Consider the following 13,776-nt stretch of genomic DNA (forward strand, 5'->3'; position numbering starts at 1 on the left):
GTTTGGTATTTTTATACCAGTTTTAACTCATTTTTATTACCTTTCTTCTCCAAAAACCCTCTCATCTTCTCCTTCTCTCTTCCTCTACCATTCTTTGGAGTTTAAAGGCTGATTATGATGAAATTCTTGGGTTTTTTTTGTGGATCTTGGAGTTGATCTCCTCTTGGCTCAAGGTGAGTTCCTTCCTTTGATTCCTTGTTCTATGGTTGGTTGAAGCTAGGGTCTGTTTGTAGGTTCAATTTTGAGCTTGTTCCTTGTTCTTTTCTTTGTTTATTGTTGGTGGATCTTGAGAGAAGTGTTTTCCTTGGTTTTTTTGGCTTCACTATCGAGTAATCCTTAAATCCTCTTCTTCCTTGATTTTGAATTTACTATAGTGCCAGTTAGTTCTCCGTATTTTCTTAGTTTATTTGGCTTAGAATGAAGCTTGAACCCTTTAGAACTCCATCAGTAGTCTGAAGAGTTAGTTTGAGCAAACCCTAGAGTTGATTAGGGTTATTTTGTAGAAGAAACCTAGGGTTTCTTGCTTGGCTTTTGTGCTAACAAATTTTGGTGTTTGTTGTGCTTTTGTAAGGAGAAAAAGCATTATTTTAAAGCAAAGAGCTAACTGAGGACTAGAATCAAGGAAGCAAAATCATCAAAGTTGTGAGTGGGACTATTAAGTATAATGCTATTGGAAGAATACCTATATATATACATTATGATGCTTGAGTAAGGCTTTATAGGTTTATACTCGGGTTTAAGATTTATATTTTACATGGAATAAGTTATATATATATATCTTACTTAAAAGTATTACTGTTCAAAAGAAAAGGTATTCGAGTTGATATTTGATTCAAAATTTGTAAGTGAGATTTATAGATTCTATGGGTTATAGATTATAATATCACGCATACCTTTGTCATATTTACTTTAATTTCACCTCAATGACACTTTGCATTGTTAGTAGCTCTTGAATTGTCTTTTATGGCATTTTAAAGCCATATTTGAATCATGATCAAGTTTATTCGCAAAGTTGGCAAAAACATTGTATATGTTTTGACGACTTTATTGTTAAATCATAGATTCCAAAGTGAATGTTTTGAGAATCTTTTTATGATATTAAATGAGCCTATGCAAACAATTTGTGCAACACATTTTGTGTTATTGTTGATGTTATGATTGAAATGAGTACTCAAGAAAGGTATTCATTTGAGATGTTTTGAGCAACTTATTCCCTCTTGAAGTGGAAGCTGATTATGTGAAAATTTTTGAATTCATATTGAGATCTCTACAACTATATTGATCTATACATTGAGCCTATGGGTTGTATGTTACATATTTGTTTGGACGGTGACAATGGAGCTAAGGTCCAGTACCTACTGCGGTAAGAATTAGAGTTCCACGGGCTAACCTATCAGAGATGGCATGGAAAACTTCTTTTATGTATACCACACTTTCAGGAGCCACGTAGGGAACCTAAAAGGGTGTATTATTTTGTTGTTTTGAGTTACCACACAGGTTTTGAAGTGGCCAACGGCAAGCAATGCACATCTTGTCGGCTCCAGACCTAACTGAGGGCTCTGTTAGTGACAGAGTGATTTGGAGGCTATTTGTCATGTGATCGATCATTTACTTATTTATTTTCAAAACCTTGATTTGTTGATTTTTTGAAAAGAATGTATGATTTTGGAATTGCATTTGGTTTTAAATTGTTGATGTTTTAAACAGATTATTGTTGGTATATCAATTATGTAAACCAAATTTCTTGTTTCTGATGAGTGCACTTTGCATACAAGTTTTCATACCCTAATTTCATTATTTTAATTGTTCTCAAGTGTATTTTTATATATGAGTAGTGCTATTATGGGTATTTTTGTCATATGTGCAGAAATCAGGGGCTCAATACGATTTGGAGCAAATTTGGGATGAAAATACCCCATAGGAGTTCAAGTGTTCAAGCATGACACGGGCGGGACACACTCATGTCATACCCCCCAAAGTTCTCAGCCAAATGTTGACTCAGTGAGATTTTTTTGCTGAAGGATATTTGCAAGATTGACACAATTAGGACATTGTCATGTCAATACCCCTAAAAAACCCAGACCATCGGCGAATTCATTGGAAATTTATTAACACGAGCTGGGTGCCCATGACACGATCGTGTCATAGTGTTGCACAGTCACAACATGATCATGTCCTTGCCACCGAACCATTTAGGCTGAGATACTCCTTGTTATTTATGACACACCCAGCATGACATGGTCTAAGACACAATCGTGCGCAGGCCGTGTCAATCCCGAAAAGTGCCTTTTTAACTCTTGTTTTTAGGGTTTTCTCTTCATCTTTGTTCGGGGATCTTCTTCTCCATCGGGAGGACTTTGATGAGAATGAAGATCGAGCTTATCCATAACTTCTAGGGCATAAAGGTTGACAAGGTCCCCTTGCGTATATCCCGCAAGTGCACGGGTTTGTTGAAGTAATAATCCCGAGTGAGCAGGGTCGAATCCACAAGGAGTAGGGAGTAAAGAAACTTAATTTGATTCTTAGCTATGTGGAGTATCAACCATGATAAGTGTGGTAATGATTCAATTCTCAGAAATTAAAACCAACAAGTAAGAGAGCAAAAGTAAGGAGGAGGCAAGGCAATCGATAAAGATGGGGTACTCGGATGATGCTTCACCTTGGATAATCGCTTCAAGTGTAAGAACTCTCTATTATGCTTCCTAATCAATGCAATGGTGAGTCATGGAAATCCTTACATACATAGTCCCAAATCTAAGGTCAACTATGCCTAACTCTATACATGTCCCGGAGGAGAAATCGAACAATCTCAACACCTCGCACTCGCATAGAGTTGCAATGAGCACTATGGATTCCATGTGATTAATCTCTTCCTAGATTTAGACCTAACCCTTTGGTCTAGGTGGAAGTTCAAAGAAACGAATACATCCTAGGGTTCACAATCACCCAAGTACCCACTAGGGGTATAGCACTCCATGGAGCTAAGTACAATCAAAGAAATCGAATGTAAAAGCAATGAATCCATAAAGAAACCCCCTCGATGGTCGTGTCGATGGTCTTGTGGAAAGTCCTCTACTCGTCGTCCAAGGATTCCTTCGTCCGGTATAGGATACGCCTCGATCGAGCTCCCCTACCAACCTTCTTCCTAATGGAATCACGATGTCGGAGCCGTAGAACCTCTCCAAAAACCTTGGCCAATACCCCTCGAAAACCCCTAGCCGACGCCCTCGCAAGTTGGGGAAAAGATGGAGAAAAGAATACCAAAAATCGGGCTGAATCGGCTTTTAAATAGGGGTCGAATCGGGCAACTCCACGGGCGTGGATGATACACGCGCCCGTGTAGAATTTCCACATGGGCGTGGATAATTTCCACACACCCGTGTGGATTATCTGTTTCTCTGGTTTCTCGGCCGGCTGTGAACAGTGTTGTTACAGTACTTGCTACAGTGTTGCTACAATGCTCTACTACAGTCTTCGACCTGAATAACTTCCCAATTCCATACTTTCATCGGGGTAACGCAAACAGGCACACGTTCACGTCGTGAATCACTTGCTTCCTCAAAGATATATATGTTGGTGGAGCTTCTGTTCTTGTATGCATAAGACGGAAAGCTCGAGTGTGACTGCCTTTGTGCCCCTCCAAATGGATGTGCTCACTCGAATGCGAGGAGGTTGGCACACACTCTAGCATCTCACACCTGTCCTATGTCTTCGCGTTTGAACTTTAGCAAGATCTCCTCCAAAATAAGTGCATTATGATCCACATTGGCCTATTTCCTTCATACTCGGCTTCACAGCCCTACATGTGTAAAAGTAACATAAAAACACACAAATTAATGTAAAAACCTGAGAAAAGTAATGCTCAACATAAGCAATGAACGCTTCGCATTCATATCGCACAAGCACTTATCAAACTCCCCCACACTTAAGCTTTTGCTTGTCCTCAAGCAATAATTAAACATTTTGTGCATCAATGAAGAAAATATTGAAAGTGCTTGGCCTTAGGTTCACTAAAGTATACAAAGATAGCATTCTACAAGTAAGGAAAATTTCAACACTAAATACGAAAAATCAATGCTCTAGCTAAAAACTTGAATCAAAAAGGACAATAAACCCGAATTTTGTGTAAGTGTGTGAACTCACTCAAAATAACCCAAGTTATACTCCTCAAAGTTCTAAGTACAAGGGACTTATTTATCTACAAAAGTGATAAAAATTTTAAACAATGGTAGCTTCGCACATCCTCTAAGGTAGCCCTTTCCAAAGCGGCCGCTAAGGTGGCTTTCACACTTTCGAGGTGGTAGCTCTTTCTACCAGAGTGGTAGCTCTCACTCATCCTATGAGATAGCTCTTTCTCTCATTAGGGCATAACTAGTATCCGACTTATGAGAGTAGCTTCATACTTCATAGGTGGTAGCTCTTTCCACCCAATGAACACAAATAAACAAGGTCCCAAGGAGCTCGACATCGAAGGCAAATCTTAGAGTGAAGAGAGTCATGTCTTCTTTCTCTAGATCTAGTCTTTTCTCCTCCATGTTGTACCCACACATTAGGGGCTAACCGGCCACGATTCCCCATGGTGGGAACTTTGTACTTTGGATGCCAAAATCACTTACACTCTTTTGATCTACAGAGTTCTTTTGGTTCTTGTGTTAATCTTGTGTTGGTATAACTTGAAGTGTTTGATTTGCATAGCTGCTTGGGTACTACTTGATGTGTGGATTGCTGTAGTTATGATTACCTTGCATGATTGTAAAACTTGATGTGCAAGAGGTCATGCTTACCTTAGTAAAACTTGGTGTATATGAGAACCATAGTTGCCACATTGCTACAGAGCACACATTAGAACCCTAGAATATACCTGGTATAACTTGAGAGTGAGTGAGCATTCACAAATGCAAGGGGAACATCCCGGGGCATTGTTCTCTTCTGTTGACACTTGATCCAATCGCCTTTATCTCCATCCTTTCTCTTCCTTATCTTCCTTTTAATTGTTCTTTTATTTTGCTTAACTTCATCATCTATTTAATTGTCACTAGAGATCAGTGTTAAGTTAGTATTTTAAATCTAGTCCCTGATGTTCGACAACCTTACCCCTCACGGGGTACTACTATATTACTTATGTGCGACCCGTATACTTACGGAGAACACATCAATTTTTGGCGCCGTTGCCGGGGACTGGTAACTATTAAGAAAGCTTATAATCTGGTGTTCTAGTTTATTTATATTGTGCATATTTGTGTGTATCTTCTTTCTTTTCGATGTGTTCTTTATTTTGTCATTACTTTCTTACTTTACTTTAAATTTTCTGTTAGCTTACATTGGGTTCATCTATTAAGCACATGTACAAGTGTATGACCCGTGGGAGCACATCAACTCCACCAGTTAACCTTGATCCAAAAGTGGAGAGAACCTTCAGAAGAAGACTACGTCATATTAGTTTGAGCAATACAGGGTCTGTTGAAATTAGTGTGGAAGTGGATCAGGACGTAGAAATGGCCAGCAATCACCCACAAAGTATCTCGGATTTTGCCCAACCAAATCTAGAGGGGTTTGGTTCTAGCATTGTTTGTCCTCCTATTGCTCCAAATAACTTTGACTTGAAGCCGAATTTCATCCAGTTGGTGCAACAAATGTGTCAATTTGACGGGTTTCAGGATGAAGACCCATATGAGCATCTCAAAAATTTCTTGGAGATATGTGATACATATAAGGCGAGCAACGTCTCTGAGGAGGCAGTTCGCCTGAGACTCTTCACATTCACATTGCGAGGAAGGCCCAAGTAGTGGCTAAATTCCTTGTTACCTGCGTCTTTTACCACATGGAAACAAGTCGCTGAAGCATTTGTTGCTAGATACTTTCCTTATGTAAAGATCACTAAGCTCAGAAGCGATATCTCTTCATTCCATCAGTTGGAGTCCAAATCATTGTATGAGACATGGGATAGATACAAAGAGATGCTATGGAAATGCCCACAACACGGAATTGTTGAGTGGATGCAAATTCAAATTTTCTACATTGGGCTAAACACTTCTACCAAACAGATGCTTGATGTGGCCACTGGTGGTTTATTATGTAACAAGCAACCTAGTGATTCACAAATGTTGATTAAAGATGTCAGGCAATGGGTATCAATGGAGTTTTGAATGGAACAAACCGGTGAAATCTTTCGATATCTATCAAGTGGATGTCATCACAACTCTTGCAGCACAGGTTGAAGCAATATAAAAAAGGTTAGACAACATGCAATCCCCATCTTCAAGCTCGAGGCCCATTCAAGATAATTCCGGTCACTCATTTGACTTAAGTTTCCCGCCTACTAGGGATGGAAGTGCAGAGCAAATTGAGAAAGTGGAGTCAGCCGGGACAAAGTCAAGCAACACAATAGCAGTACAAGCCCCCACCTCAGGTTGCATCACAATCATGGCCTACATCCTCTTCTGATTTTGCTAATGATCTCACTAGTTTAATGGCTCGATTCATCAAGAGTGCTGAGACTCATTTTGCCGATCATGAAGAGATGATTAGAAATACAAATGCAACTATGAGGAACTTAGAACATCAAGTGGCTCAAATGTAAAAGATATTGGAAGAAAGATTACCGGACCCTTCCTAGCAACATGGTGGCTAACCCGAAAGAATCCTTAAATGGTGTGTATTTGTAAAGTGGGAAGCAACACTAGGATTCTATTGAGAAGGAACCTGAACTGATAGATGCTAAACCAGTGGTGATCTCTGACACAGATAACGCCCAATATAACAAAACTCCAGTCCCAGCATACTAGTGTAATGGCATAGAAAGACCAATAGGATGAAAAATACAAAAAGTTCCTAGACATGTTTAAGACTTTGCACATTAATGTTCCATTTGTAGAAACTCTAGCTCATATGCCTAGGTATGCTACGTTTCTGAAAGAATTGCTCACCAAAAAGAGGAAATTGGAGGATGTACCTTCAGTAACACTAAGTGAGGATTGCACTTGTTTGCTTTGCAATAAACTCCCCAAGAATGAGAAGGATTTTGGAGGCTTTATTATTCCGTGCACGATTGGGGGATTGGTCAATGAAAAGGTAGTTGCTGCCCTTGGGGCAAGTATTAATTTGATGCCATACTGGATTTCTAGAGCTTGGGTCTTGGGAAGCCTAAACCTATAAACATGACTCTCCAATTGGCAAACCGATCCAATCGAACACCACGGGGCATAATTGAGGATGTCTTGGTCAAGGTGGACAAATTTATATTTCTGGTGGACTTTGTCATCTTGGATATTGACGATAAAGTGAAAGTGTCATTAATCCTAGGATGACCATTCTTGGTGACATCCAAAGCTCTCATTGATGTGAAAGATGGTCGAATGACTCTTTGAGTTGGTGATGAAGAAACCACATTTAGGCTTCTCAACTCCATGAGACATACGATGGATTTTGATTATACTTGTTATTTTGTTGATGTGGTTGATGAGGTTGTTTCTGATTTTATGTAGGAGACATTCTTGAAGGATGAACTCAATAACCTTTTGGAGGACATCCTATTTGATGAAGACGAATTGGGTTGGACAACAAAGGAAGTCCAGGGTCTTGAAGTGTTAGTATACATGGACTCCAAGCCACTTGACAGGCAAATCTCCAGGGCAAAGATGTGGTGGAAGAAGGTAACATGTAAAAAGAAGAAGACACTCACTTCACCACCAGAACCCCGCATCCCTAATCATGTTGGTACTCGGGCATTGGGTGAGATCCATTTAATTAACATGTTGCCTTCATATTATGTGATTGTGTCTCACGTGGCCAAGAGAGGTCTCGATTTCATGAACCTTCATAAGATCATAATAGGTACATCAAGCTAGTGATGTCAAACAAGTGCTTCTTGGGAGGCAACCCAAGTTATTTGTTTTGTGTTGGTTATCTCTATTTTTTCTTTTTTGTTTTGGGTTCGCTGTCTCCTAGCCTCAAGACATTCGAACTCTCATACTCTTATGGTTGTCATGGTCTCTTTAATTTGATTTTTGTGCCATTTGCATTTCATGTTTGGTCGTATGTTTTATCATTTATTTTGGGAGGAAGATTCTCTACTCTAAAAATTTCTAGAATAGACATGGGCAGGACACGGGTAGGACATGCTTATGTGTATGGCCCCGATTTTCTCTAGCTGCGGATATCTTGGTAAATTTTCAGCGGAGACACAGGCCTTGCATGATCGTGTCGACATGAAATATGTATTCTGTGCTCCTTTCACGATCGTGTCAATGCTGAAATTTTAATTTCGCCATTCTTAAGTGATTTTCAAGGGGATTAGCACCCTTGGTGACACGGTCATGTCACCCCTCGATTTTCAGTGCCTAAACCCGCGATCCAACATGCACGTGTCACGGGCGTGCGCGGGGTGCGACTTTTTGGCTCCAGCGCTTCCCTTCAAACCCCTAACACTGGTAGCCGTACCCCTTCACTGCACCTCTTTCCCTAGAATCGCTTGACTCTTCCTCCTCCTTTTTGGCCTATTTAGTGGGGTACACTCGGTTGCTACGTCCATCGACGGCTCCCCATCGTCAATAATTTTTTTTCTTGTGTTTCCCTGATTTTGGAACGTTTTCTTTGTTTTATTGCAAAATCTTTGTGTTTTGAGTGTGGGATTATATGCTTTTCCAATTCTTCCTACTTGCATTCGTCTGAATTGCATACATTGTGGCTTTGTTCATCAGCCCTTTTGGGATGTTGTTAGAGTCCTTCTTTATGGACAATAATCAACCCTTGGCACGATCATTTCCAGCATAACACAATCGTGTCCCTTGTTGAATTTTGATTTGCCTCTTGCTTGGACATGATCACAATGCCCCTAGCATGATCATGTCTAACCTTGGATTCGATACTTTGACCTGGGTTATTTTATGTTCTATTTGCAGATCATGCTAATAAGTGCTTGTGTGATAGGAATGCAAAGTGTTCTTTCCTTATGATGAGCTTTAATTTTATCAAGTTTTAGTGCTAATATGTGTGCATTTATTTTACTTTCATGTATATAGGGTTACGAAGTAGAATGTTAGAGAAAGAAGCCAATGTGGATCATGAATGCACCATTTCGAGAAAATCTTGAGAAGGATCAAACGCGAAGATATAAGTCGGGTTCAAGATGCGAGAATGTGTGCCAACCTCCTTGTATTCAGTCAGCACAATGATTTGGAGGGGCACAAAGGCAGTCACATTCGAGTATTCTAGCTTATGCATGTATACCAAGATCTCCACCAAGGTAGCCGTTTATCGAAGAACCAAAGCGATATACGACGTTAACGTGTTCCCGTTTACGTTACCTCGATGAGAACAGGGATTCAGGAGTATTTTGAGTTGGCACTATAGTAGATACTGTTCACAGCCGGCTGAGAAAAGCATTTCCAGAGAATCCACATAGGCGTGTGGAAATTCCACACGCCCTTGTGAAAATCCATAGGGGCGTGTGGATTCCCGATTCCAGCCCTATTTGAGGCCGATTTCAGCCCCGATTTCAACTTTCTTTTCTCTATCTTTTCCCCTAACTTGAGAGAGGGTGACGGCTAGGGTTTGGAGAAGTATTGGCTAGGGATTGGAAGAGGTTCTATGGCTCTGACATCGCTCTCCGTTTGGAAGAAGGTTAGTGGGAGAGCTTTCGTCAGCACCAATCCGGCGAGGTGTATCCTAGGCCGGGCAAAGGGACCCTTGGACGAGTAGAGGCTTCTCCACAAGACCATCATCATGACAACTGAGTGGGTTTTCTATGGATTACTTCTTTTTACATTCAATTTCACTGATTGTAACTAGCTCCATGGAGAGCTAAACCCCTAGTTGGTACTTGGATTTGTGAACCCTAAGATGTATTTGTTTCATTAAACCTTATTATTATGCTTTCATTAATTGAGGTTTTATTTAAGTTCTAATCTTGATTGCTTGATTGGTTGAATGCTCCCTTAGAGTGACACTAGGGTTGAGAGTTCACCATGGTAACCCTTGTGAGTGAGTGGCACACCACGACAGTTAGACAAAGCTAGATTGGAGATGGTTGAGAGGGTGAGTAGAGGGGTAGCGGAGTGTCCCCTTTCCCCTCTGGTGTGACTCGTCCTACCTCCATTTCCTCAAGTTCTTTGCGGTCATAGTAGAGTGAATGGGCTAAGGGATGACCTTCAATTAGGGCTTAGTTGCAGAGGCAACGGAGTGAAGTGTTGAAGTAATTTTATCACCTAGGCCTTAATTGTGACTAGGGACCTTTCACCTCGACCAAAGGGTTAGGTCTACATCTAGGAAGAGGATTTATCACTTGGAGTCCCTAGAACTCATTGGGATTCTATACGAGTGTGAGGTTGAGAGATCGTTAAATTTCTTCTCCGAAACATGTATAGGGTTAGGCATGGTTGACCTTAGATTTGGGATTATGTATATAAGGATCTCCATGACTCATTAATGCATTAGTTAGAAAGTATATTAGAGGTTTTTTGTATTTTAAATGATTGTCCTAGGCGGAACAATATCCGGGTACCCCATTTATATCGATTGCCTTACATCCCATTTACTTGTGCCTTCTCTCTTGTCTCTTTTACTTTTGTTTACATTACTTTTTTTCAATCAAATCACTATTCATTTTACTCTTAGTTAAAAAACAATTCAAGTATTTTTATTCCCTACTCCCTTGTGGATACGATATCCCACTCATCTGGGATTTATTAGTTTGACAAACCTGTGCACTTGCGGGACATACCCAAGGGGCGTTTTGTCAAGTTTTTTGCGCCATTACCGGGGAGTAGGCATTTAGTGATACTTTCACTGCAAATAAATTGCCATATAGTGACGGTGTAAAATACATTGGTAAAAGTCAAAAATCCGTTGGTAAAGGTACCAAAACCCTATACCAACGGTAAAAATATCTATTCCAACACTTATTTTACCGTCGGTAAAAGCCTTGTAGGTATAGACCTATACCAACGGATATAGCGTTTGTTGGAATAGATTTATTAGTTTTACCGACGGAATATGATTGTAACTATTGGTCATACTGTTGAGATAGCACCGTCAGATTGCTTACCATATACCAATAATAAAAACACTTATTCCAACAATTTTTTTATAATTAGTAAAAGTCTTGTGCACATACATCTATACCAACGGTTATAGCTTCTATTGGAAAAGGTTCATTGGATTTACCAATGGAATATAACTATAACTATTAGTCTCACCGTTGGTAAAGCATCTCATATTTATTTACCTTATACCAATGATAAAATGTATATTCCAACATTTTTTACCATCAATAAAAATCTCATAAGCATAGACCTATACCAACGGTTACAACATTTATTGGAATAAATCCATTTGATTTATCAATGACTACAACATCCGTTGCTATAGATGTATATTAAAAAAGACATGTTTAGCTTTAGCAACTACTATACCGTCGGTAAAACTTTTTATATTAATAATTAATCTATCAATAAAACTCTTATTATTACCCCTGGAAATATATTATGAATAGTTTAATAACTCATACACAATTAAATTAATTTACAATAAATTAAAACAATCAATGCCATTAAAAAACACAAAAAACATTCCACTAAAAATAAAAAGGAAAAACTATTACATCACCACAAACATATATTTAAAAAGTACATGTCCAAAAATAAACTACCATTTAATCTTTACAACCAAGAGTTCTTGCCTCAATTCCAAATCTAACACAAAGAAAAACTACTTTCATTTAATGTCTAACAAACAAATAAAGCGATAAGAATTTTCCCAAGTAGGACCGATGTCATCTTCTAAACGGCATCACCTACAAGAAGCATTTAAAAAAAATAACAATTAATAAGATGTATGCAACAATAAAACACTAATATAAAAACTTAAAATAATAAGATAAATAATATACAATATGTCATGCCTTCTTTTTAGTTGGAGACAATAAGAGCTTACTCGATCCATTTGGATTTGCTTGATGACTTGATTCATGAGAATGATTATTCCCACGAGGGGTGTTGAGCACTAGAAGCATCAGGAACCTACAAATTATGTAAAATAGAAGTTAAAATTGTTTACACAACAATAGCGAAAAGGACTTACGAGCTAGTAATAAACTTGTAAAGATTAAAAACAATGATAAATATCAAAGACCATTAAAAATTATCAACAATGCCATTAAAATCCGACAACAAGCCAAAATAAAATAATTAAATATACAACAATCAAAACAATAGATGAAAAACCTTATATGTGCTAATAAGGAAAAAAATAAATGCATTTAACACCCCCTCTTTCCCTTTTTTTGACTTTAATATAGATCATTGTGTGACTAACAACAAATTTGTAACTCTAATTTATATATATAGCTAAATATACATTATATCACATACCTCTCCATTGACTATGCGAGTAACACCGTTTAGGACCTCCACATTCTCATTAGGAAATTGTTTTTGAAATAATGAAATCACAGTAGTTAAAGCTTCCTTCAATCCTTGAACCTCAGCCTTCAAACATTGTACTTCATTATGATATATGATTTGAGAACATGAAGGACCGGACTTGCTTGATGAAGTAGAAATTGTTCCCATACAACGAATACGCCCTCTTTTCTCTGGTCCTTTAACTTGTGAATACACATCATTTTCCCATGAACACCTTTTAGGATCTTGTGAATCACTTTCACTTAATCCTTTCTTCATAAGTTCCTACAATATAAATCAAAAACATAAAATCAAAAAAATACTAGAACCTCTATTTCCTTGCCATCCATAATTCTACAAACCAATGAATTTAGTGTAAATGTCAAGTTATTAGAAAAAACAACCATTAATAAAAAATAGCATAAAGTTAAATAAATACCACAATAGAAGCTACTTTTTCATTCACAACACTTCCATCTTTACGGGTACGAGTGCGTATATACATTTCAGCACGTGATGGTGGAATTCCATTAGATTCTTCAGTCTACAAAATTATTTTATTTAAGTAGATATAACAAACTCAATTTCCCAAAATCCATAACATTAATCAAAATTCAATAAAAAATTGTAAATTTGTACCACAGTTTGGATTATAGTAGGGAATGATCTTGTTCCTGCACAATGGGGTTCATCAGATTTTGAACGATTTGTTCTATTTGTCTCACTTTGTTCCTATACAATTTTTGAATATATAAAATATAACATAATATATCATTATGTTTTGATTATCAAAACAATATAAATGGTATATAATGTGAAATATATAGATATACCTTCGCTTTCTCAGTCAACCAATAAGTAGCAATTACCAAAAATTGTTGTTTATCTACACGAGGATCATCAATCTTTGCAACCATTTCCTCTACTGTCTTGTGTTCATCAAAATATTTGGACTTCAAAAAATTCTTCCATTGCCTCCACTTAGTACTCATATCAGACACAATCCAACTCTTAACCATTTGAGTTGTATTTTCATTTAAAGACTCATCATTCTCATGTGAATGAAACAACTCAAATGTGAATTTGGTCTAAAATTTTAAGAAAAAAAGTATTAGTTGAATGTTAATATATTGAAGTAAATTAAAAAAATTATCTTGAACATAATGAGATTTAATACCTCGATTACTTTCCATATTTCTTCCTTTGTAGAATCTGGAAACTTATGCCAAGTTGTGTAAGTAATAGGTGCAAAGTTAGGCATTCGCATCATACTACCGATAAATCGAGTTAATTTCGTAGCTTCTTCTCCAACTGGTATATGGTGATCATTTAACTTGACAACAACTCGTTCTTCATTATTCAAATCCCAAATATC

The 13,776-nt window shown here is 37.9% G+C and overlaps 1 protein-coding gene and 1 non-coding gene across 2 annotated transcripts; both read right to left on the bottom strand.

Annotated features, from left to right (window-relative positions):
• Positions 1–5,879: 5,879 nt before the first annotated feature.
• On the bottom strand, positions 5,880–5,986 carry LOC120254627. The gene has a single exon (XR_005534686.1). It is a non-coding gene; the product is annotated as a small nucleolar RNA R71 (small nucleolar RNA).
• Positions 5,987–12,344: 6,358 nt separating this feature from the next.
• Positions 12,345–13,671, bottom strand: LOC120254624. Its single transcript, XM_039262698.1, has 5 exons — positions 13,588–13,671; positions 13,235–13,489; positions 13,041–13,133; positions 12,841–12,945; positions 12,345–12,686 (listed from the first exon to the last, which is right to left on the bottom strand). The coding sequence occupies exons 1-5, from the start codon at positions 13,669–13,671 to the stop codon at positions 12,345–12,347; spliced, it is 879 nt and encodes a 292-aa protein (XP_039118632.1).
• Between the last annotated feature and the right edge of the window lie 105 nt (positions 13,672–13,776).

The sequence above is a fragment of the Dioscorea cayenensis genome, unplaced genomic scaffold (assembly GCF_009730915.1).
Source record: "Dioscorea cayenensis subsp. rotundata cultivar TDr96_F1 unplaced genomic scaffold, TDr96_F1_v2_PseudoChromosome.rev07_lg8_w22 25.fasta BLBR01000542.1, whole genome shotgun sequence".
NCBI classification, from domain to species: Eukaryota; Viridiplantae; Streptophyta; class Magnoliopsida; order Dioscoreales; family Dioscoreaceae; genus Dioscorea; species Dioscorea cayenensis.